General features: G+C 49.0%; 1 protein-coding gene across 1 annotated transcript in view; it reads left to right on the top strand.

The window, feature by feature from the left end:
• Window positions 1–20,803, top strand: part of LRRC38 (leucine rich repeat containing 38) — a 42,057-nt gene extending 21,254 nt beyond the window's left edge. Inside the window, exon 2 of the mRNA XM_023195280.2 lies at window positions 19,681–20,803. Within this exon, the coding sequence (XP_023051048.1) occupies window positions 19,681–19,934 (254 nt within the window). The 3' untranslated portion in view covers window positions 19,935–20,803. The remainder of the gene's footprint in view (window positions 1–19,680) is intronic.
• The last annotated feature ends 3,933 nt before the right edge of the window (window positions 20,804–24,736 follow it).

Here is a 24,736-nt window from a genome sequence, read left to right on the forward strand (position 1 = left end):
TTGAGACGGAGTCTCGCTCTGTCGCCCAGGCTGGAGTGCAGTGGCTGAATCTCAGCTCACTGCAAGCTCCGCCTCCTGGGTTTACGCCATTCTCCTGTCTCAGCCTCCCGAGTAGCTGGAGCTACAGGCGCCTGCCACCTCGCCCGGCTAGTTTTTTTGTATTTTTTAGTAGAGACGGGGTTTCACCATGTTAGCCAGGATGGTCTCAATCTCCTGACCTCGTGATCCGCCCGTCTCGGCCTCCCAAAGTGCTGGGATTACAGTCTTGAGCCACCGCGCCCGGCCCAGAATTACTTTTATTGGTAAATTGTTTTGCAGCTATTTGAAGCATAGAGAGCACTTCGTGAGCTGAGGGTGAGATGCCTGCATTCACAGGAAGATATCCGTGGAATAACTCACACACAGCACAGAGACAGAGGGAGAATCCCATCCCAGGGACAGCGTGGCTCCCAGGGAACTCCCAAAAGAGACAGGCCTCGCGTGGTCAGAGGTTAGGCCTGGGTCAGAGGAGAGAGGGGAGTGGCAGAGCAGAGATGCGTTACATCTTTTATGATACAATTGTGAATGCTATGTTATGTTGGCTTGTCTGCACTTTGAGATCTGCTGGGTCTACAGAGGTGCCAAACAGGTCCTGGAAGAGTAAGAGAAGAATTCACAGAGTTTCAGGGCTGGGTAATGGTATGTTTTTTAAAAGTCCCCCCCTTTTTTTTTCTTTTTGAGATGGAGTCTCGCTCTGTCGGCCAGGCTGGAGTGCAGTGGTGCGATCTCCGCTCACTGCAACCTCCGCCTTTCAGGTTCAAGCGATTCTCCTTTCTCAGTCTCCCGAACAGCTGGGATTACAGGCACCTGCCACCACCACGCCCGGCTAATTTTCGTATTTTTAGTAGAGATAGGGTTTCGCCATGTTGACCAGGCTGGTCTTGAACTCCTGACTTCAGGTGATCCACCTGCCTCGGCCTCCCAAAGTGCTGGGATTACAAGCATGAGCCACCGCACCCAGCCAAAAGTGCTTTTTTTAAGAATGAAAATTTTCTCTATTTTTTACATGATATTTTTCCTCCAATTAAATGTAAAAACAACATATTGTCTATCCATGAAATGGATTATTGTGCAGCCTTAAAAAGCAAGGGAATTCTGACATGCACTACAACATGGATGAACCTTGAGGACATTATTCTATGTGAAATTAATCACAAAAGGACAAATATTGTATGATTTCACTTCTATGCAGTACCTAGAATAGTCAAACTCATAGAAGAGAAAGTAGAATAATATTTGCCTGTGCCTGGGAGGAGGGGGAATGGGGAGTTAGTATTTAATGTGGACAGACTTTCAGTTTGGGAAGATGGAAGGAGTTCTGGAGGTGGATGGTGGTGATGATTGTACAACGATGTAAATGTAACAACGCTAGAGAAACTCTCCACCTGAAAATGGCTAAGATTTGGCTGGGCGCTGGGGCTCACGCCTGTAATCCCAGCACTTTAGGAGGCTGAGGCAGGTGGATCACCTGAGGTCAGGAGTTCGAGACCAGCCTGGCCAGCATGATGAAACCCCGTCTCTGCTAAAAATACAAAAATTAGCTGAGCATGGTGGCACACACCTGTAATCTCAGCTACTCTGGAGGCTGAGGCAGGAGAATCACTTGAACCTGGGAGGCAGAGGTTGCAGTGAGCTGAGATGTTACCACTGCATTCCAGCCTGAGTGACAGAGCGAGTCTCCGTCTAAAAAAAAAAAAAAGAAAATAGCTAAGATTTAAATATATCATCTTAGCCATTTTCAAGTGGACAGTTTGTTTCTCTAGCATGAAGCTACCTTCACATTGTTGTGTTATAAATTTTACCACAATTAAAATTATTTTTGGGGCCGGGCATGGTGGCTCATGCCTATAATCCCAGCACTTTGAGAGGCCGAGGCGGGCAGTTCACGAGGTCAGGAGATCGAGACCATCCTGGTTAACACAGTGAAACCCCGTCTCTACTAAAAATACAAAAAATTAGCCGGGCGTGGTGGCAGGCGCCTGTAGTCCCAGCTACTCGGGAGGCTGAGGTAGGAGAATGGCGTGAACCCGGGAGGTGGAGCTTGCAGTGAGCCGAGATTGTACCACTGCACTCCAGCCTGGGTGACAGAGCAAGACTCTATCTCAAAAAAAAAAAAAAAAAAAAAAATTTGTTTTGGCCAACCTGGGCAACATGGCTAAACCCTATCTCTACAAATAAATACAAAAAATTAGCCAGGAGTGGGGTCACACGTGACTGTCATCCCAGTCACTCGGGAGGCTGAGGTGGGAGGATCGCCTGAGCCCAAGAGGTTGAGGCTGCAGTGAGCTGAGATCATGCCACTGCACTCCAGCCTGGGCGACAGAGGAAGACCCTGTCTAAAAAATGAAAAATGAAAATTTTTGAACTGGATTTAAAAAATACCCCAAGGCAGGGCATCTCACACTCAGCACAGCTGCTGTGTGAGTGAGGCTGGCTACTTCCGTGTTGTGCGTGCTGTCTTGTGCAGCATGGGATGTTCCATGGCATCCTTGTCTTCCACCTTCCAGATGCTACTGGCGCCCCACCCAGGGTGACAGCCAAAAATGTCTCCAGACATTGACAGATCCCCCTGATGGGCAAGATCACCCCTAGCAGAGAACCAATGCCCTGAAGGGTTGTTGGGCAAGGGGGTTAAATGGTAACTGGGAAGTCCTCATTGTAGTTCCTGGTAAATAGCAGGAGTTTCTAGAAATGTTACTTCCCATTAGGATGCCTGCTTGACAGTGTCATGGGAGGGAACATACACCCCTGCATATCCTGAGACACACAACACATCTCTGCTTCCAGCGTGCCGGTGAGCCCACCATTGCAGATGAACTTGGGACAATGGAGACTTTAGAAGGGCAGGCCTGGGAGGGAGCCACAGTGGGTGCCTGACCATCCAGAGGCCGTGTGGAGCTCTGAGCACCATGACAGCCTATGGGAGGTACGAGACTCGTGGACCATTCCTGGATTTCCTCACGCTGCCTAGCCAGAAGGTTCTCTCTAACCAGATCATCTGTAGTCACCAGACACAGGTTAGTTCCCTAGTACTCGGCCTAGGGCTCAACTCATAGGAAGTGTTTATTTTGGATGATGGAGTGGGTGGGGGTGGGGGTGGACATGGGGAGGTGATGGGAGCAGCAGTGGCAGGGATGGTTGAGATGACGGGGTGATGGTGACATCAGTGGGAATAGTGGAAACTCTTGCTTCCTTCCCAAGAGTATAATTATCTATAAGGCCAGGCACAGTGGCTCATGCCTATAATCCCAGCACTTTAGGAGGTTGAGGCAGGCAGATCACTTGAGGTCAGGAGTTCAAGACCAGCCTGGCCAACATGGTGAAACCTCGTCTCTACTAAAAATACAAAAATTAGCCAGGCATGGTGGCAGGTGCCTGTAATTCCAGCTACTCAGGACGCTGAGGCAGGAGAATTGCTTTAACTCGAGAGGCAGAGGTTACGGTGAGCCAAGGTTGCACCAATGCGTGCCAGCCTGGGCGACAGAGCGAGACTCTGTCTCAAAAACAAACAAAGAAAATTCTATGATCATCCTCTGCTCGTTTCTTACCAGGGGAAGGACGGATTACAAAAATCACATGAACGGTCAGTCGGTTTTCCTCGCTTATGTGTGTGACTGATGTCAGTGTTTTAAGATGAGGGGTGGGACTCAGGCTAGCGTGTGGCATTCAGACACAGGTCACACCCCTGGTGCAGGGTCCCTGTTACTGCACTGCCCCTTCTACAGAACACACTCTGTGGAGCCAGGACAAGCCAGGGTGAGCCCTTGACCCAAAGCTGCAGATGCAGCTTCCTCTTAGCAAAATCAGCTTATTACTCAATCAGACGAAGTGTCTGCGGTGGAGACGAGACGGGAGTTTAATTGGGAATTTTTCCCCTATGCAACTGTCGATATTTAATGGAAGTGGTGGTGGAGAACACAGGTCAGCACTATCAGAAATTAGAGCTGGTGTTCCTGGCACCTGTGTCCCCAGGAGAGGAGCAAAGCCCTGCGGTCCCCTCTCAGCTGCCTCCTTACGAATAACATTTTTCTGCGGCTTGAAGCAGCTGCAGCAGCGACTGTAGCACATGCAGCTTCCCCAGATGCTCAGGGCAAATTAAGGACCTGGTACCTGGGCAGAGCACTACACAGGGAGTCAGGAGACCTGCGTTCCAGTCTAGACTCCAAGTGACCTTAGACAAATTGCCCAAGTTCTCTGGGCCTCTCATCTGTAAAATGAGGGAGAGGGGTAGGGAGGGAGGGGAAGTGAGAGATACCAAAGGTGGCTTCAGATCCTCTACGATACTGTGAAACCAAGGCTGGCTGTGGCCTGAAAGGCCAAAAAGCTGCTGTTATTTCCTGGGCCTTTGGGATTGCAGTTCCTGGAGGCTGGCAGGGAGGGCAGGGGAAGGTATTCTACCAGCATAGGCTGGGCTCTCTTAGCCAGGGAGGGGAAGGCAGAAGTAAGGGGAAGGGGAGTAGTAAGCTCTTGCCAAGAGCAGAGGGACCAATGCCCAGTGGTCCCTGGAGAACCTTCCATGTTGCTCCTTCCTCTAGGCCATGGGAGGAAGAACCTGCCTTCCCTGGAAGTTATAGCTGCAGTAATGGCTGTAGAGTATTTTATTGTGTAGATGAGCCACGATTTACTTTCTCAACCCCGGGACGTTTCCAGTTTTCTCTCCTAGAAGCAATGCTGCTGTGAACAGCCTTGCCCACATTCTTCATGATTTCCCCAAGACACATTCCCACAAGTTGAAGTTTGTGGAAATGGGTGGGGTTGGGTGGGCTGGATCCACCATATTTCCCTCCAATTCCCATTTTGCACAATGGCCTCTCACCTTGGGAAGACTTGCAAAGCTCATGTCACAGCTCCTGGGCTGGCAGTTCACAGAAGGACACATCCAAGTTTCCAGTAAGCACGTAATACAACGTTCAGCTCTCCTGATAATCAGATAAATGCAAACCAAATCAACAATATACCCTTTCATGGCTTATCAGATTGATAAAGATGAAAGAGTGACAAAATCCAGTGTTGGCACAAGTTCAAGGACTCACCCACAACCTTCAACTTGTGGAAATGTATCCTGGGGAAATAATTAAGAATGTGTTCAGCCAGTTGCGGTGGCTCATGCCTGTAATCCCAGCACTTTGGGAGGCCGAGGCAGGCGGATCACGAGATCAGGAGTTCAAGACCAGCCTGGCCAATGTGGTAAAACCCCGTCTCTACTGAACATACAAAAATTAGCCAGGCATGGTGGCAAGTGCCTGTAATTCCAGCTGCTCAGGAGCTGAGGCAGAAAAATTGCTTGAACCCGGGAGGCGGAGGTTGCAGTGAGCTGAGATCCCACCACCACTGCACTCCAGCCTAGGTGACAGAGCAGGACTCCGTCTCAGAAAAAAGAAAAAAAATGTGTGCAAGGCTGTTCATAGCAGCATTAGTTCTTTTTTTTTTTGAGGCGGAGTCTCGCTCTGTCCCCCGGGCTGGAGTGCAGTGGCTGGCTCTCAGCTCACTGCAAGCTCCGCCTCCCGGATTTACGCCATTCTCCTGCCTCAGCCTCCCGAGTAGCTGGGACTACAGGCGCCCGCCACCTCGCCTGGCTAGTTTTTCTATTTTTAGTAGAGACGAGGTTTCACCATGTTAGCCAGGATGGTCTCGATCTCCTGACCTCGTGATCCGGCTGTCTCGGCCTCCCAAAGTGCTGGGATTAAGCATTAGTTCTAAGAGAGAAAACTGGAAACATCCTGGGGTTGGGTAAGTAAATCATGGCTCATCTACACAGTAAAATACCCTGCAGCCATTAAAAATGATATTTTATATTTGTTGAATGGAAAGATGTTCCTAGTATGATTATCCGACAGAGTGGTGGACTATATTTCTACTTGGTATTTTTATGTACATACATACACACACACCACACACACACACACAATCTAGAAAGGTATAAGCCAAGTGTTAACTGTTTTTTTTTAAATTCTACCTTCTCTTTGATTATTTTTATTGTCTCAGTATATATGTGAGCTTTGCCTAATAAGTGGAGTTAGGAAAACAAAAAATATATTTTTAATGACAAAAAGTGCTTACCAGAGCCTGTTGTTAATCTAAGTTACGCAGTTCCCAGGAGGCCAGATGAGGGGAAAGGCCCTGAGAGATCCTCTGGCTACAGGCCTGTTTGTTGGCAAGGGTCTGGTCCGGTGCAAGAGATTAATCTCAATCTAACATCCGCTGTGTCACTGTCTATTTCTGGAGAATGGCAGCTCCTCACCCTCTCCAGCTCAGGTGTCAGCTTCTGGGGAGAATTCATCACTCAGGGGGAGGGAGTCCAGACAGGTGGTGACAGGCAGGCCACCGAGCCGCCCTGCACAAGGGAGATGCCTGTCTCTTCTGAATGTGCCCTGGAAGAGAAGGAAGTCGTGGTTATAAGGGGAGGGCGCTGCGGACCCTGTTCTGCCTAGGCCAGAACGAGATGGAGCCCACTTTGGTTTCACTGGGTTGGAGGTAGACCCATCACAAGACGAAAGGTAGGAAGTCAACTTCCCAGTAGTTGAGCCTGCCCATTGTGGGGAGGTGAGCCGCATGACTCCCGCTGCCTCCCGAAGCCCTCGTGCCACCACGCACGTGGTTTTATAGAACAACAGGACCCAGTTAAATGATCTGTGGCTGTGGGACAAAGGCTGACAGTTAGGACAGGAGCCCAATTCGTTCTTGAATTCCATTGTCCTAGAATCCATCAGTTGGGTGTCTTGAGCATAAACAGAAGCCAACTCTGTCTAATGGAGGGAGGGAAGGAATTTGTTGCAGGGATGTCAGATAGTTCACAGAACTGAAGAGAAGCCTGGAGAGGCAGGCTCAGAAGAGAATGGGGTAGCTCTGCAGGTGGGGAACGCAGAACGAATGGACAGTTTCTCCAGGGCGGGGCTGCTGGCTGGACTGAACGGGTTCCAGCCTTCTATTCAGTCAATCCACCCAAGACTCAGTGTCCTGGGACAGACAGACTCTGGCTCAGTGTGGGTTGGGTACCAACCTCTATGCCAGGAGAGGGCCACACATTTTAAGAAAGTTAGGCTAGGTGCAGTGGCTCACACCTGTAATCCCAGCACTTTAGGAGGTTGAGGCAGGTGGATCACTTGAGTCCGGGAGTTCAAGACCAGCCTGGGCAACATGGCGAAATCTCGTCTCTACTAAAAATACAAAAATTAGCCCGGTGTGGTGGCGCGTGCCTGTAGCCCCAGTGGCTTGAGAGGCTGAGGTGGGAAGATTGGCTGAACCCAGGAGGTAGAGGTTGCAGTGAGCCATGACCATGCCGCTGCACTCCAGCCTGGGTGATAGAGTGAGACCCTGTCTCAAAAAAAACAAAACAAAAAAAAAACCAAAAAAATGCTGCACCAAGACATATTTAATGGGTGAGAAGTGATTGCCCCAAAAGCATTTGCCTCAGGAGAGATGAAGGGGGAGAAGCCAGGGGGCAACAGGTGGCTATGAAATATGTGATACCTATAGTGGGTTGAACTGCATCCCCTGAAAAGGCTTGTCCAAGTCCTAAGCCTTGGCGCCTCTGAATGTGACCTGTTTTTGGAAAAAGGGTCTTGGCAAATGTAATTAAATGAAGGATCTGGAGATGAGGTCATCCTGGATTGAGGGTAGGACTGTCCCAAATCCAATGGCAGATGTCCTTGTAAGGGAAAGGCAGAGGGAGACTTACGAATTGGAGACTCAGAGCAAAGGCCATATGGAGACAGAGGGAGAGGCAGGCATAAGCCAAAGGATGTCAAGAACCACCAGAAGAGTTTGAGACCATCCTGGCCAACATGATGAAAGCCCATCTCTACTAAAAATACAAAAATTAGCTGGGCATGGTGGCGGGCACCTGTAATCCCACCTACTCGGGAGGCTGAGGCAGGAGAATCGCTTGAACCTGGGAGGCAGAGGTTGCAGTGAGCTGAGATTGCACCACTGCACTCCAGCCTGGGGATAGAGCGAGACTCCATCTCAAAAAAAAAAAAAAAAAAAAGGAACCACCAGAAGCTGGAGGAGGCCAGGAAGGATTCTCCCCAGAGCCTTCGGAGGGAGCCCAGCCTGGCTGACACCTTGATTTCAGAATTCTGGCCTCCAAAACTATGAGATAATAAATTTGTTTGAAGCCCCTCAGTTTGTGGGACTTTGTAACAGCAGCCCAAAAAACAAACACAGCATGCAACCCTCCTAGGATGACCTTTTAGTGCTCTTTGCCCTGAGTACTCCAGGCTCAGGCCACCAATGGAGGTAGCACGGGCCCCAAACCAGGTTGACAAGACATTGTGCAGCTTTGGCATAATTATAGGACCCTCTGGGTCTTAGTGTCCTGGCAATAACTTGTGCAAGCATTCTTCTTCTTCTTCTTTTTTTTTTTTTAAGACAAGGTTTTGCTTTTGTTGCCTAGGCTGGAGTACAATGGCGTAATCTCGGCTCATCACAACCTCTGCCTCTCGGGTTCAAGCGATTCTCCTGCCTCAGCCACCTGAGTAGTTGGGATCACAGGCATGCACCATCACGCCTGGCTAATTTTGTATTTTTGGTAGAGACACGGTTTCTCTATGTTGGTCAGGCTGGTCTTGAACTCCCGACCTCAAGTGATCCGCCTGCCTCAGCCTCCCAAAGTGCTGGGATTACAGGTGTGAACCACTGCGCCCGGCCTGTGCAAGCATTCTTAAGGCAACAGGAAAGGGTACCGGCTAACTGCATAGGCACTAGGGTGAGATCACCTGATTCTAGATCCTGGCTCTTCCATTCTTAGCTGGATAACCTCAAGCAGGTAACATAACTGTTCAGTTTGCTTATCTGTGAACCAGGATCATCCCAGGACCAGCCGCAGAATTTGTTTCGTAGACTAAAGGCGGGCAGGAAATGCAGAGTGCTTAGAAGAATATCTGGCAACCGGAGAGGTTGGCTGATGCATCTCCACTCTGTTTCCACTCGATCAATGAGAATTTCCGCCTCCCAAGAGAGGAAAGCATGAAAACATACACAGCTTCTCTCTCCTCCAGAGAGTTGCAGGTTACCTGCTGGTGAATTTGGGGGAAAGAACTTTTGTCCTGGAAGGCAGGGGCCTGTGCCGGTCCAGCACCGCCGGCCACTGGGGATCCGTCTGTCTGATAGGGGAGCTGGCTTCAGAACTCCTTTGTGGCCACACATCTAAGCCATGTTCTCTGATCCTGTCTTTATTCATATGTTGATTCAAAAATATCATTTACAAGTTCTAGTCCTAGGTATACAGCAGGGAGCAAAACAAAATGCTGGACCTCACATAGCCGACATGGGGGTGGGGGAGGAACAGGGAGGCAGAAAAGAAATACCTGCGCAGAGAAAACTAAAGAGGGAAGGGGGAGATGGAGGATGATGGGGTGGGGAGAGCACCTGCTTTGAATGGAGGCAGGGAGGCCTCTTTGAGAAGGTGACTGCCTAGAGTCACCTGAAGAAAGGCAAGGAGTGAGCCAGGCACAGCAGGCAGGTGCAGAGGCCCTGAGGGTGGCCTCTGCCGGGGTGTCTGAGGAACAGCAAGCAAGGCAGAGTGGAGGGGTTTAGCAGGGGTGATACGGACTGTGGATTTCATTTTAAGAGCGATGGGGAGCCACTGAGGGTTGTTGAGCAGAGGAATGACTAGAGGTACTTACAATAAGTCTCTCTACACACACACGCACGCACGCACGCACGCACGCACACCTGCTCGCTCCCTCTCCCCTCTTCTCCCCTCGCCTCTGCACTCCTCCCTGCTCCTCCACTCCCCGCTCCTCTCCTCCCTGTTGGTTCTGTTTCTCTGGAGCACCCTAATACGGGCACTCTCCTCATATATCTGGAGTCAGATGCAGGCTCAGTCTGCAACTTCAAAAATCTGAACAATGCTAACCACAGGGTTCTTGGGTACGTGTGTGGCCAGGTACTGTGGTGAGAGCTTTTCAGATATTCCCTTGTTTCATGTTCACAGTGTCATCTCCAGGTGGCTCTCAGGGTGGCTGGGCCTGGCCCAGGGTCACACAGGCACCAGGTGGTACAGTGGCCCAGCCTAGGGTCCGTCCTAACCCTAACATGGGCAGCATCTCTCCATTCTGTTTTTCAGGGCATCCAGGAAGCCCTTCTGACAAGGGTTTCCAGGAACTCTGCTCCCTGGATGCTCAGTGGCTTCACCCAGCACTATGGGAGGCCGAGGCAGGTGGATCACCTGAGGTCAGGAGTTCGAGACCAGCCTGGTCAACATGGTGAAACCCCATCTCTACTAAAAATACAAAAATTAGCTGGGGGTGGTGGCAGGCACCTGTAATCCCAGTTACTCGGGAGGCTGAGGCAGGAGAATTGCCTGAGCTCGGGAGGCAGAGGTTCCAGTGAGCCGAGATCATACCACTGCACTCCAGCCTGGGCTACAGAGCAAGACTCTGTCTCAAAATAAAATAAATTAATTAATAAAATTAAAATTAAAAAAAAAGACACTGTGCCTCGAAGGGGCTTGTTGGGAGGGGCTGGGCCAGGCTGGTGCAGCCCTGGGTCTCGTGCCTGGGAGAGTAGGAGGCACGATGCAGTGGCCAAGCTGCAGAGCCAGACCAGCTGGGGTCAGGCCCAGCTCTGGCATTTCCCTGCTGCGTGGCCTCGGGCGAGTGACTTGCCCTCTCTGTGCCTCAGTTTGGTCAGCTGTAAGATGGGGATACTTGCAGTGGCCTTCCGATCGGGTTGGCCTGAGGAATAAACAAGGCGAGTACGTTCTGTGAAGCTTCAAGTGTGCCAGGCACACACCAGGTGCTGTGAAGTATTGGCTTTCCTTCGGTATTCTTAACTCAGACAGCTGAAGGGATGGGTCAGGAAAAGAACATTCCAAGGTCAAGCAGGAACATTGCAGGGGTCCCATCTTTACCTCCACATGCCGCCTGCCAGCCCGTCCTTCCACTGTCCTGCTGGTCCAGCCCCCAAAGCCCCCTCTGGGCTTGCACTTGACCTCTCCTGTGGGGCTTTACACTTTCTTTTTTCTGAGACAGACTCTTACTTGGTAGCCCAAGCTGGAGTGCAGTGGCGCGATCTCGGCTCACTGCAACCTTTGCCTCTGGGGCTCAAGAGATTCTCCTGTCTCAGCCTCCCAAGCAGCTGGGACTAGAGGTGTGCGCCACCATACCTGGTTAGTTTTTTTGGTATTTTTAGTAGAGACGGGGTTTCACCATGTTGCCCGGGGTGTCAGGCTATCCACTGGCCTTGGCCTCCCAAAGTGCTGGGATTACAGGCGTGAGCCACTGTGCCTGGCAGGGCTTTGCACTTTCTACTTAAAATGTTCTCTTTTGTGCCTGTGTCCTGATGCCTCTTTTGTAAGACCTAAGCTCCATGAGGCCAGGGCCACTTCTCTCTCTCTTCCTCCCTCGCTCCCTGCCTCCCTTCCATCCTCCCTTCCATCCTCCCTTCCTTCCTTTTGTATCCTGAATGGCATGTAGCATGAAGCCTCACCTGTTTTGCTAAATGCATGAATTAAAGGAAGCCATTTAATAATTAAATGTCTATTTATTGACTAAAAATAGGTCTGTCTTAGAAGGTTACTATCTTAGTCTTCTCAGGCTGCCATAAGAAAACACCATAGATTGGTGGCTTAACAAGCAGGCGTTTATTTCCTCACAGTTCTGGATGGTGGAAGTCTGAGATCAGGGTGCCAGCAGGGCTGGGAGAGGCCCCTCTCCCTCTTCCTGGCTTGCACATGGTCGCCTTCTTGCTGGGTCCTCACGTGGCAGAGAGAGAGAGAGAGAAAGAAAGTGAGAGACAGATTGGGAGAGCTCTCTGGTGTCTCTTCTTATAAGAATACATTAGCCGGGGCCGGGCGCGGTGGCTCACGCTTGTAATCCCAGCACTTTGGGAGGCCGAGGCAGGCGGATCACGAGGTCAGGAGATCGAGACCATCCTGGCTAATACGGTGAAACCCCGTCTCTACTAAAAAATACAAAAAACTAGCCGGGCAAGGTGGCAGGCGCCTGTAGTCCCAGCTACTCGGGAGGCTGAGGCAGGAGAATGGTGGGAACCTGGCAGGTGGAGCTTGCAGTGAGCTGAGATCCGGCCACTGCACCCCAGCCTGGGCGACAGAGCGAGACTCCATCTCAAAAAAAAAAAAAAAAAAGAATACATTAGCCGGGTACGGTGGCTCACGCCTGTAATCCCAGCACTTTGGGAGGCCGAGGTGGGTGGATCACGAGGTCAGGAGATCAAGACCATCCTGGCTAACATGGTGAAACCCTGTCTCTACTAAAAAAATCAAAAAAAAATTAGCCAGGCATGGTGGCGGGCGCCCGTAGTCCCAGCTACTCTGGAGGGTGAGGCAGGAGAATGGCGTGAACCCGGGAGGTGGAGCTTGCAGTGAGCCAAGATTGCGCCACTGCACTCCAGCCTGGGTGACAGAGCGAGACTCCATCTCAAAAAAAAAAAAAAAAACCATAAGAACACTAATCCCTGGCCAGACGTGGTGTCTCACATCTGTAGTCCCAGCACTTTGGGAGGCCAAGGTGGGTGGATCATTTGAGGTCAGGAGTTTGAGACCAGTCTGGCCAACATGGTGAAACCCCGTCTCTACTAAAAATACAAAAAAAAATTAACAGGACCTTGTGGCACACAGCTGTAATCCCAGCTACTCGGGAGGCTGAGGCAAGAGAATCACTTGAACCCAGGAAGCAGAGGTTGTGGTGAGTCGAGATCGCGCTGCTGCACTCCAGAGTGAGAGTCCATCTTTTGGGGGGGGTGGGGAGGAAGAACACTAATCCCATCAGGACGTCCACACCCTAATTACCTAATCTCATCTAACCCTCACTGCCTCCCAGAGGCCACACCTTCAACTACCATCACACTGGAGGCTAGGACTTCCACATCTGCCTTTTGGGGATCTAAATGTTTAGTCCATAATAGCCACCTAATGGCTGGGCCTGGTGGCTCACGCCTTTAATCTCAGAGCTTTGGGAAGCTGAGGTGGGAGGATTGCTTGAGAACAGCAGTTCGAGACCAGCCTGGGTGTATTAGTCCGTTCTCATGCTGCTGATAAAGACATACCTGAGACTGGGTAATTTATAAAGGAAAGAGGTTTAATGGACTCACAGTTCCACATGGCTGGGGAGGCCTCACAATCATGGTGGAAGACGAATGAGGAGCAAACTCATGTCTTACGTGGTGGCAGGCAAGAGCGCAGGTAGAGGGGAACTCCCCTTTATAGAAACGTCATGGTAGTGAGACTTACTCACTACCAGGAGAACAGTCTGAGGGAAACCTACCAACCCCATGATTCAATTATCTCCACCGTAACAGTTGGGGATTATTATAATTCAAGGTGAGATGTGGGTAAGGACGCAGCCAAACCATATAGCGAGACCCCATCTTTACAAAAAAATTTAAAAGTCTACGTAATAGCTGTATACTTAGTAGAGCATTTCCGTCTAAAGCAGTGATTCTCAACTGAGGTGGCTTTGTCCTTCCCAATCCAGGAGACATGTAGCAGTGTCTGGAGACAGTTTTTTTTTTTTTTTTTTGAGATAGAGTTTCACTCTTGTTATCCAGACTGGAGTGCAGTGGTATGATCTCAGCTCACTGCAGCCTCCACCTCCTGGGTTCAAGCAATTCTCCTGCCTCAGCCTCCCAAATAGTTGGGATTACAGGCATGTGCCACCATGCCTGGCTAATTTTTCTATTTTTAGTACAGACAGGGTTTCGCCACGTTGGCCAGAATGGTCTCGAACTCCTAACCTCAGGTGATCCACTCGCCTCGGCCTCCCAAAGTGCTGGAATTACAGGCATGAGCCACTGCACCCGGACTGGAGACAGTTCTGATTGTCACACTGGGTGGGGTGTGCTGCTGGCATCTGGTGGGTGGAGGCCAGCAGGGATGCTGCTAAACGTCCTACAGGACACAGGACAGCCCCTATGTCAAAAAATGATCCTGTCCCAAATGTCAGTAATGGCCAAGTTGAGAAACCTTGGTCTAAATAAGGGTCCGCTAGGGGAGAAGATGGGACCCTGGAATCTGCCTATGCCAAGTCCAGAGTTGTGCTGTTGGCTTCGCAGCCTTTGTAGACAGCTTTTGTAGCAATACCCTCAGCCTTGTGCTGGGCCCTGTCTGCCTGGCAGACTCTCTTTGTCTAACTCTTCGTATTTCTCTGCCCTTTGTGAGCTATGAAAGCTCATCAAGTCAGTGGATCTTATCAAGAAAGCTCCACTAAGCACTGCTGTTCCAAAGTCCCCACCCCTGGTGGGCTTGTGTGCACCATTTTCCAAACAAGTCCATTTCTTCTAGCCACAGAGAAATGTAAGATGACATTTTCTAAAACTGTCACTTTGCAAAGATGCCAAGATGAGTCTCAAGGCACCAGAACTGACTTGGGAAGTCGTGGCTTGCAAAGGTTGGATTTAAACGGCAGGCGCTGTGGGCTTACGTTGTTGGGTTGTGGTTGTTTTCCGGTTGATACCGCTTCCTGAAGATGACGATTTCTAGAAAATTTCTCTAGCTAAATAATGATCTGTCACTTGTTTGGAGGCTGCAAATAATCTGCTGGCTTTAGAAACTGTCTGCTTCACACAGTCTGTTGGTGTCCATCTTATTTATTTTCATAACGTTTTTGGCTGGGGTGGGCTGTTAGGAGGCAGGTTGATTGATGTTTTTCCGTTTTTTTCATTGAAGACATCAGTGTCTGCAAAAAAAAAAAAAAAAAAAAAAAAAAAAAACCCAGTATAACTTTGTTTTAAAGTGCTCCCGTTTTTATTTTTATTTTTGAAAAGATAAAGCTCTCCTGTTTTATTCAAATACATTTAAAATTCTCAGAAGTAGACAGAAGTTTAGTCTCTTTAAGAAAAAGAACCAGTCAAAAACAGTAATCAAGTATAAATTGAGGAGGCCTGCAGAGCTCTGGTCCAGCTAATTCCTTGGGTATATAAAGCAGACACTGATTCCGGGAAAGGAGGGAACAGCAGAGTCTTGTTGCTAGGCAATGGTTCCCATGGGACAGAAGCATCGATGGGTTGGCTGTAGACTACATAAAAGATGGGGCAGGACAGAAGGAAGGAGGATGCTCAGACAATATTCCTCTATCTTCAGTTTCTGAGATGGAGAAGAAAAGACACACAAAACCCCCCAGGGTGGTTGCAGGGTTGCTGTGTAATTAGCAGGGCTGCTTTTTGCAGGACAGAAGCCTGCTAATTAGCGAGGTGTGAAGACATCATTTCAATTTTCACATGATGCTGGAAATGGGTTAAGGGTCAGCTTTTTGAAACCTGGAAGCACTAAAAAAGAGAGTAGGTGAAGGTTTTCCTGAGAGTTGAACGAAGCCAGAAGCACGCAGTGGCTGAAGGCGGTTGAGCTTCATATCAACATGGTGTCCTTGCATCTCTCTGGCTATTCTCACTGGGAAAAGGGCACCTTGTTAATCAAAGGATAAGAGTAAGCTTCCACAGCCAAATGGCTGGGTTCAAATCCTGGCTTCATCACTGTGAAGCTATATTGCTAAAGTCAAGCTATGCAAATGCTCTCAGTTTTCTCATTCATGAAATGGGCATAATAACAGTACTTAACCTCATAAGATTGTTGTGAGTAAAAACATGTGTAGCGATTAGAACAAGATCTGCACATAGTAAGTGCAACATGACTATTAGTTACTACTACTTTATTTTTCTCTCATCTTCCAGATCAGAAACAAAAGATCTGAGCTCTTTATGCATTCTAATACCACTCATTCTCTTATTACTGAGGTTTGTAAAATCATGGTCATCATTTGAATTTGAACATAGCTTGTATTGTGTATCAGTCAGGATGATTATGCTTGGTAACAAACAGTCTTCAGCAGCTCTGTACCACATAAGCTATTTCTTTGGTTCATGTCCAGGGAGGGCTGGTAATGGGGATGGGGAGGGGTGCTCTGTTCATAATATTTATTCAGAGACCTTAAGCATCAGGGGCTTCATCTCGACACATGCTGTGTTTCTCACCTAAGCTAATGCTAAATTATCCTATGTTCACTAAGCTACCCCTGGCTACCTTGTGTTCCCCAAATGCTGAGCTCTTTCCCAACTTTTTTTTTTTTTTTTGACACAGAGTCTCACTGTGTTGTCTGGGCTAGAGTGCAGTGGTGTGATCATAGCCTCAGTCTTCCAGGCTCAGATGATCCTCCTGCTTCAGCCTCCTGAGTAGCTTGAACTACAGGTGTGTACCACCACACCTGGCTAAATTTTAAATTGTTTGTGGAGACAGGGTCTTGCTGTGTTGCCCAGGCTGGTCTCGAACTCCTGAGCTCAAGTGAGTCTCTCATCTTGGCCTCCCAAAGTGCTGGGATTGTAGACATGCGCCACCACACCCGGCCTCTTTCCCAGCTTCTTGTCTCTGCCTTGTTCTTCTCATGGCTGGTTCATCTCATCCTTTCAACCTTAACTGAAATAATACCTCCTGACTATCCCTTCTAAAGACAATTATTTGTCCCAGACTTTCTTTATCATTCTACCCTGATGTTTCATCCTAAACATTTTACATATGTCTTGAACTATTCATTTATTGTCTAAAATGTAAGCTGCATGAAGGCTTTGTTTTGTTTTCTGCTGTATCCCCAGGGCCTAGTACATGGCAAATACTCAAAAACATCGGTGGCATAAATGAATGTCTATCTTGTTGAACTAGAATTTACACTCTCTGAGGGTAGAGGACTTAGTGGCCTTGTATATCACCAACCCCTTGGCCCAGGAAAAGTACAAGTTCAAGCCTGGGCAACATGGTGAAACCCCATCTTCAATACTTCTTTTTTTTTTGAGATGGAGTCTCACTCTGTCACCCAGGCTGGAGTGCAGTGGCGTGATCTCGGCTCACTGCAACCTCCGCCTTCCGGGTTTAAGTGATTCTCATCCCTCAGCCTCCTGAGTAGCTGGAATTACAGCCACATACCACCATGCCTGGCTAATTTTTGTATTTTTAGTAGAAACAGGGTTTCACCACGTTGGCCAGGCTGGTCCCGAACTCCTGACCTTAAGTGATCCATCCACCTCAGCCTCCCAAAGTGCTGAGATTACAGGCATGAGCCTCCACACCCAGCCAGTACATTTTATTAAATGAATACATGAGCATATGGAGAGCCACCTCTCATGGTGCTCAGTTTCTCACATCTCAGGCAGGTCTCCCTTTTGATTCATATGAGTAGATGGAGGGTACAGAATCCACCTGTCTGTAATTCTCAAAGCTGCCTTCTACCACACTTGATGGCTGGTGGGATTCCCCAAAAGCGGTAGTTTAGTGGTAAGGGAACCATCCTCGGGAGGTGTCTCTAAAATGTTATAAGCCCATTATGCTAGGACACCACCAGCTGACTGGCAGCTTCTGTCACTGGCATGTGGTGGCAGCCACGGGAAGAAAGCATCAGTTTCCTGTGTCTGCATCACCTGCATCCCTGGCGCTTCTCTTCTTGGCTTTCTTCCCCTTTCTCTTCCTTTTGGAGACATAGTGGCTACAGGCCAGGTCTCTGGAGACAGATTGCTTGACTTGTAGTCCAGGCTCAGCCACTTACTGGCTGTACAGCTTTGGGCAAGTTACATTCCCACTCTGAACCTGTTCCCCTGTCTGTAAAATGGGGATAATGGAACATACCCCCATGGAGTGATTGTAAGGATTAAATGAATCAATATAGCCAGATGCTTAGAGCAGTGCCTGGCCTGTGGTAAGGTCTACGTAGCATGTATATGTTAGTAATTGTAAAGTTCTTGCTCAGCACACACTCACTTGTGGTCTTTTTCTAGGCTGCAGGGTTTGAAACGTCTTCATAAATTAGTCAGATACTCTTCAAGTGAAACTGGGAAGACAATCCTAACATACAAAACACAGTTTTAAAGGGCTCCTCTAAGGCCAGGTGCGGTGGCTCACACCTGTCATTCCAGCACTTTGGGAGGCCGAGGTGGGCAGATCACTTGAGGCCAGGAGTTTGAGACCAGCCAGGCCAACATGGTGAAACTTCATCTCTACTAACAATACAAAAATTAGCTGGGTATGGTGGCGCACACCTGTGATCGCAGCTACTCGGGAGGCTGAGGCACAAGAATCACTTGAACCCAGGAGGTGGAGGTTGTGGTGAGCCCTGATCGTGCCACTGCACTCCAGCCTGGGCAACAGAGCGAGACTCTGTCTCAAAAATAAGTAAGTACATAAATTAAAAAAAAAAAAAAAGGGCTTCTCTGGTCCTAGTGGAAGTGAGTGTCCTGGAAATTCTCAAATCCCTTCCCATCCTCCTCTTGACAACTAGAAAATAATGCTGCTTGAAGTGGGCCTCAGGATTCACACAGCATCAGAAATACCTGGTTATTAAAAATACCTATTAAACATACAGAGTTTGGGGCCCCAGCCCATACCTACTGAATCAGATTCCCCATGGGTGGTGCCTCGGAACCTGCGTTTTAACAGTTTTTAGATGATTCTGAAGCACATGGAAGCTTCCTCCAAGCTTCCAAGTACCAAGTACTATTTGAAGGCCACCTTCAGATACATCCTTATGTTCTCCACCCCTGTCAAGGGAAAATCCTTTTGGGGTTGTGGAGTTCCCACAATGCCATGCTAACTCTCCTTTCACTTCCACTCAGAGGACAGTGAAAAGGAGGATAGTATCTAACTTGGAAAATGGCACTACCGAGTGGAGGGTCCATCCACTAATTGGCATTGACCCATCCCACTGTATCTGCCCCAACCTCCACTCCCTGCTACTAGCCGGGTCTGGATTAGGGTCTACAGAGGTCCTAAACCTGAAACAGATAATGGTGCCCTTCCATCCCCGCACTGAGTAATTCAAAATCAAAAGAGTACTAAACCTGACTGGGCGCGGTGGCTCAGGCCTGTAATTCCAGCACTTTCGGAGGCCGAGGTGAGTGGATCACCTGAGGTCAGGAGTTCAAGACCAGCCTGGCCAACATGGTGAAATGCTGTCTTTACTAAAAATACTAAAATTAAGTGTGGTGGTGCATGCCTGTAATCCCAGCTACTCGGGAGGCGGAGGCAGGAGAATCACTTGAACCCAGGAGGTGGAGGTTGAGGTGAGTGGAGATCATGCCATTGCACTCCGGCCTGGGCGACAGAGATTCCATCTCATAAAAACAAAACAAAACAAAACAAAACAAAACAAAACAAAACAAAAAGAGGCTGGGCACGGTGGCTCACACCTGTAATCCCAGAACTTTGGGAGGCCGAGGTGGGCAGATCACAAGGTCAGGAGATTGAGACCATCCTGGCGAACACGGTAAAACCCTGTCTCTACGAAAAATACCAAAAATTAGCCAGTCGTGGCAGCAGGTGCCTGTAGTCCCAGCTACTCGGGATGCTGAGGCAGGAGAATGGCGTGAACCCGGGAGGCGGAGCTTGCAGTGAGACAAGATCGTGCCACTGCACTCCAGCCTGGGCGACAGAGCCAGACTCCGTCTCAAAAAACAAAACAAAACCAAAAAAAACCCTGAAAATAGGTCAATGAAGACCAGCACGTTCTAGTTTTTCCCATGGTGATCACTCTAAGGCTTTTTTTTTTTTTAAGTTTAAATTCCATTTAAATTAGTCTTTTTCCCCCTTTTATTTTTGGGAGGATGCTTGCATATTGCTAGCTTTGTAAGCACCTGCCTTGTCAACTTTTAGGCAACCTTGAGCTGCAGTCTAAACCCGTCTCTCCTCTGCCTGCCTTTTCTCAGGCCTTGATGAAATCCAGTGCTCCCTGCCCATGGAGAGCAGGAGGATATCCCTACGCGAGCTATCGGAGGCCAGCTTCAGCGAGTGTAGGTTCAGCCTGTCGCTCACAGACCTCTTCATCATCATCTTCTCTGGCGTGGCTGTGTCCATCGCGGCCATCATCTCTAGCTTCTTCCTGGCCACCGTGGTGCAGTGCTTCCAGAGATGTGCACCCAACAAAGATGCGGAGGATGAAGACGAGGACGAGGATGAGTGAGCCACCTCCTCCCTCCCGCTCCTTACTCTCCAGCACCGAACCAGAAGCTCTCTCCAAGAAGAGAGGGAAATGCCGAAAATGGAAAAGCACTGGCCACTGGCCGTGAACGGAACAGAGCCTGTTCCATGTCTTGGCCCCTGGGTACACCTGCTGGGACCACCAATCTCAGAGTTTAGAATCAGCAGAGCAGAGAAGCCCAGGAAGGATGGAGGGAATTATTCCTGCAGCATAACCTGCCTCTCAGATTGAGGTGTGTGTTGGGGGAGAAGATGACCGAGTTGGGCTTCATAGCTGATGACTAAATCCTCCCCCAGGAGATATGAAGACTGGTAGCTTTTCAATGGCAAAGATGATTTTGCGCCACTTTTTTTCTGACCTGTACTGGGAGATCATGAAGCATCTGCCTTCCTTCCAAGAAACAGCAGCTCAAACAGTGGAGATTCAAATTTGGGTCATTCACCACAAGAGTGAGAACTTTGATCTTTATATAATAGGCGTCAGCAACCTTGGGATGTTATACTGAGAACTAATAAACTCGAGTGCAATAGACACAATGTTTATTTCCCCCCAAATTTTGTATGTTGAAATCTAATCCCCAATGTGATGGTATTTGGAGGTGGGGCTTTGGGGAGGTGATTAGGTTTAGATGATGTCATGAGGATGGGGCCCAAATGGTGAGATTAGTGCCCTCATGAAAGGTGGCCCCAGAAAGCTCCTTCACCCCTCCAGCACTTGAGGATGCAGCAAGAAATCAGCTGCCTGTGAACTGAGAAGCAGGCCCTCACCAGAACCCAACCATGCTGGCACCCAGATGTCAGGCTTCCAGCCTGCAGAACTGGGAGAAATAAATAAATATCTGTTGTTTGTAAGCCACTCAATCTCTGGTATTCTGTTATAGTGGCTGAAATGGACCCATGAAGAAGCTAAGAACTGGGAAGAGGGTGTCTGTTGTTAATTTTGGTAAGTTTGTTGGGAAAACTTAGAGTTGACGTAACTCAGACCCTGATCTTTATCCTAAGCAGTAGCGACTTGTAGAGGAAGGATTAGTTGCTTTGTACCGTTGTGATGGTCTCTCTGCTCAGCATCATTTTTCCTTCTGAAGTACAGACAGGTTGTTCTCCATCACCCGCTTCCTGAGTCCCTTCCTAGCTACTGTCTGTGTTGGCGCAGTTCTGGACTCATCATCTCCAGAGCTTTGGGTAAACTTGCCTGGAGGCCAGTATTCCATGCAGCATGTTGCATTGGATCAACCAAATGGTTAAAAAAACAAACAAAACAAAACAAAACACTGGGACTTAGCCTCTGAAAATCTCCCATCAGTGGCCCTTAGGGTGTATGTGACATAGCTTTGGTGCCCAGGCTATGACAGGCAGTGTTTTCCAGGATGTGGAATGCAGCACTTTGGTTCAGAGACAATGCGAAACAAACAAGTCTTACACCCCAATGCGTTAATACAAGATAGCTTGTGTTAGCAGCATTGGATGAGGCTGGGGGCTAAGACTTGGATGAGGGGCTCACACCAACTCTCAAGATATTTTTGAGAATCAGTTCTCCATTGTTTCCTATCATATATTCCTGTTTCTTTCCTCCATTGCTCCCTTCCATCTTTGCCCTCATAAATAGCTACTGAGTGCTTGCTAAGTGCCAGGTACTGGTGCAGGCACTGTGGCTATGCATTGGATAGGAAACACAGGTTCCCTGCTCTCTCGTGCTTTACATTCTTATGGGTAGAACATAAAAAAAAAAAACCAGGGAAACAAAACTACCATTGCAGGTAGAGTTAAGTATCGTGAAGGAAATAAATGAGGTCCATTGACAGAGAGTCACTGGGAGAAGACACTCCAGCGGAGGCTGTGGAGTGTGTTAGGGTTCTCCAGAGAAACAGAACCAACAGCAGACAGACAAAGGGATTTATTGTAAGGAATTGGCTCAGGAGATGATGGAGGCTGAGAAGTCCATGATCTGCAGTTGGTGAGCTGGAGACAGGAGAGCTGATGGTGTAGTCCCAGGCCAAGGGCAGGAGAAGACTCAGCTCAACAGTCAGGTAGAAAAGCAGTGGATTCTTCCTTCCTCCACCTTTTTGTTGTATTCAGGCCCTTATTGGATTAGATGAGATCTGCTTTACTCAGTCCACCTGTTCGAATGTTAATCCCCTCCAAAAACACGCAGACACACTTGGAAATAGTTTAACCAAATATCTGAGCACCCCATGGCCCAGTCAGGTTGACACAAAATTAACCATCACATCGTAGAAGGCCTATGATTGGGTGGCTTTTGGGCTGAGTCCTGCTTCCCCCTTCTCCCACCTCCTAACCTCCTCCTTTCTTTCCTACTCTCCCACTCTCTTTCTCCGCTCTTCTCCCCTTCGGCCTAAAGGAGACTCTGGGTTACCCCAGCATTGCAGTCTCCAGTGGAAGAGACCCCTGACTCAGGAGGGCTACCTTCTCACAGAGACCCCGGACCAGCGGAGAAGTGAGTGGCATCTTCCAGGACTCCATGGTAACCTCAGCTCCTGTGAGAGCCCCATCTATGGTCTGTGACCCTCGGTGCACATACTGCTCCCCCTGGGAGTTTTAGATGCAAGACACACAATCTAAAGTCAGCACCTCCCCAGTCTGGCCACAGATTCAGATGAGACCTACGTGGGATTGGAATTGCTGCCATGGCCCGCTCCCCACCCCAGGAGCATCACTACTGAGACTTAAAGGCCTGAACCCAACTGGTTTTGGCCCCCACCAAGGTCATAATATGTACCTCCAAGAGTCCTGGGGACGTGGTACCCTAAGCTGGGGAAATAGCACTAGACCCTTGTTCTAGTAGGTTCTAGTGGATGAATTCCCATGTAATGAGTCTGCTTTATTCCTTCTGTCTGCCTCAGGTGATTCATGCTGGTCAGCAGGTTCAGTTGTTTCCTTAGAAGGCACGAACCCTGCGCGGCACAGGGGCCAGGGTTCCTTCACGGAATAAACGAGTGAGCAGGGGAGGGGCAGTCATTTCTGCTGGCTGTACCAAAGAATTTTGGAGTGAACGTGATTCTTGGGAAGAAGAGGAGCTTTAAAAGATGTCCAGTTAAAACGGTCCTTTACTGCCTGCATATAACATTTTTATAAAACATTGAGAACACGGGGGACCTGGGAGTGCGGAGGATGTGCAGTCAGGCCCAAGAAAATAAACTGACCAGGAGCCACAGCTCAACTGGGGAAATGCCTTTTGAGACGTGACACTGCACAAACAATAGGCAATGATTTAGGGCTCTGTGACTCGCCATTGGGTCTCAAGTTATTGCCGTTATTAATAGCGACAGTGCTACACACCAGTTTAGAGTCTCCCACATCTCCAAAGGTGTCATTTGGGTCTCCGCTCAGACATCACTTCCTCAGTGTCAGCCTTATCACACCACCCTGTATTATTGTCTGCACAGCTCATACCGTGATCTGATCTATGTGTGTGTTCACATGTATATTGTTTTCCTTCCTGGACCAGAACTTGAGCTCCCCAAGGGCAGAGACTTAGGCAGCTCGTGTGCCCAGCATTTAGAACCATGCCCAGCATCGTCAGGTGTGGTGGCTCACGCCTGTAATCCCAGCACTTTGGGAGGCTGAGGCGGGCGGATCATGAGGTCAGGAGATTGAGACCATCCTGGCCAACATGGTGAAACCCCGTCTCTAGTAAAAATACAAAAATTAGCTGGGTGTGGTGGCTCATGCCTGTAATCCCAGCTACTCAGGAGGCTGAGGCAGGAGCATTGCTTGAACCCAGGAGGTGGAGGTTGCAGTGAGCCGAGATCATGCCACTGCACTCCAGTCTGGGTGACAGAGCGAGACTCTCTCTCAAAAAAAAGAAAAAAAAAAGAACCATACCCGGCACATAGCAGTGGCACAGCCAGCATAGGTATTGGTTGAAAGAGCAAGCAAATGGTTTGCCACACTAGCTACCCCACAAACCTGAGGTCTATGTACGCATCCTTACAACTCCAGGTAAGAACCACTATCTTCCCAGTTTTGTAGATAAGGAAGCTGAGGCTCAGAGAAAGCAGGTAGATTACAGGAAGCAACTGAGTCCAAAAAGACTTGTGGCTATTGGACTCCAAAGCCTGTGCTCTTGGTTCTGCTCATAGTTCATGTGTATTAGAGGCATTCTCTGTATGAGATGCTGGACCAAGCCTTTATGCGGATTTCCTCCTGTAAACCACTCAAACTGTATGAGGCAGGTACCATTACTACCTAGTCTTTGCGATTCCATCACTTCCATTTTGCCATTGAGAGAGCTGGTTTGGGTCTGGGAACAACTTGCGGGGGGGGATGCAGTCTGTCAGTGATGGAGTGGGATTTGGCCACAGGTGCTCTGACCCCCGCATGCACTGCCTCTCTTAGCCACCTGCATTCCCTTCTTAGGTCAGCAGGTGCAGGCCTGGCAAGAGCAGCGTGGAGGGACACATTTCTTGAGGCTGCATGCTGAGCTGGAAAAGCAGCCTGCAGTTGCCATATGCACCCAAGATGACTTTATTCCAAGCCTCAAATCCAACATCTCAGATCCCCCCCAGTGAAGAGTCAAAACCACCAAAATGTCTTACTGTCTTGTGCTCAAGACCTTATGACTAGAGGATTCCAGCATCACAATCAAATTCATCAGTAATGAATGCTGTGATGACAGCAGATACCACTAGTACAGCCCTTGGACCTGGGCAAGAGGGGCACTATCTTGGGTCCAGTGCTTTAGGGGGCCCGGCTCCAGTCCTCCAACTGTGCTCTTCCCTAGGAAGCAAGAAATCCATGGCCACCCAGAACATGTCCCTTTCTAGA

This window comes from Piliocolobus tephrosceles, chromosome 1 (genome assembly GCF_002776525.5).
Source record: "Piliocolobus tephrosceles isolate RC106 chromosome 1, ASM277652v3, whole genome shotgun sequence".
Classification (NCBI taxonomy): domain Eukaryota; kingdom Metazoa; phylum Chordata; class Mammalia; order Primates; family Cercopithecidae; genus Piliocolobus; species Piliocolobus tephrosceles.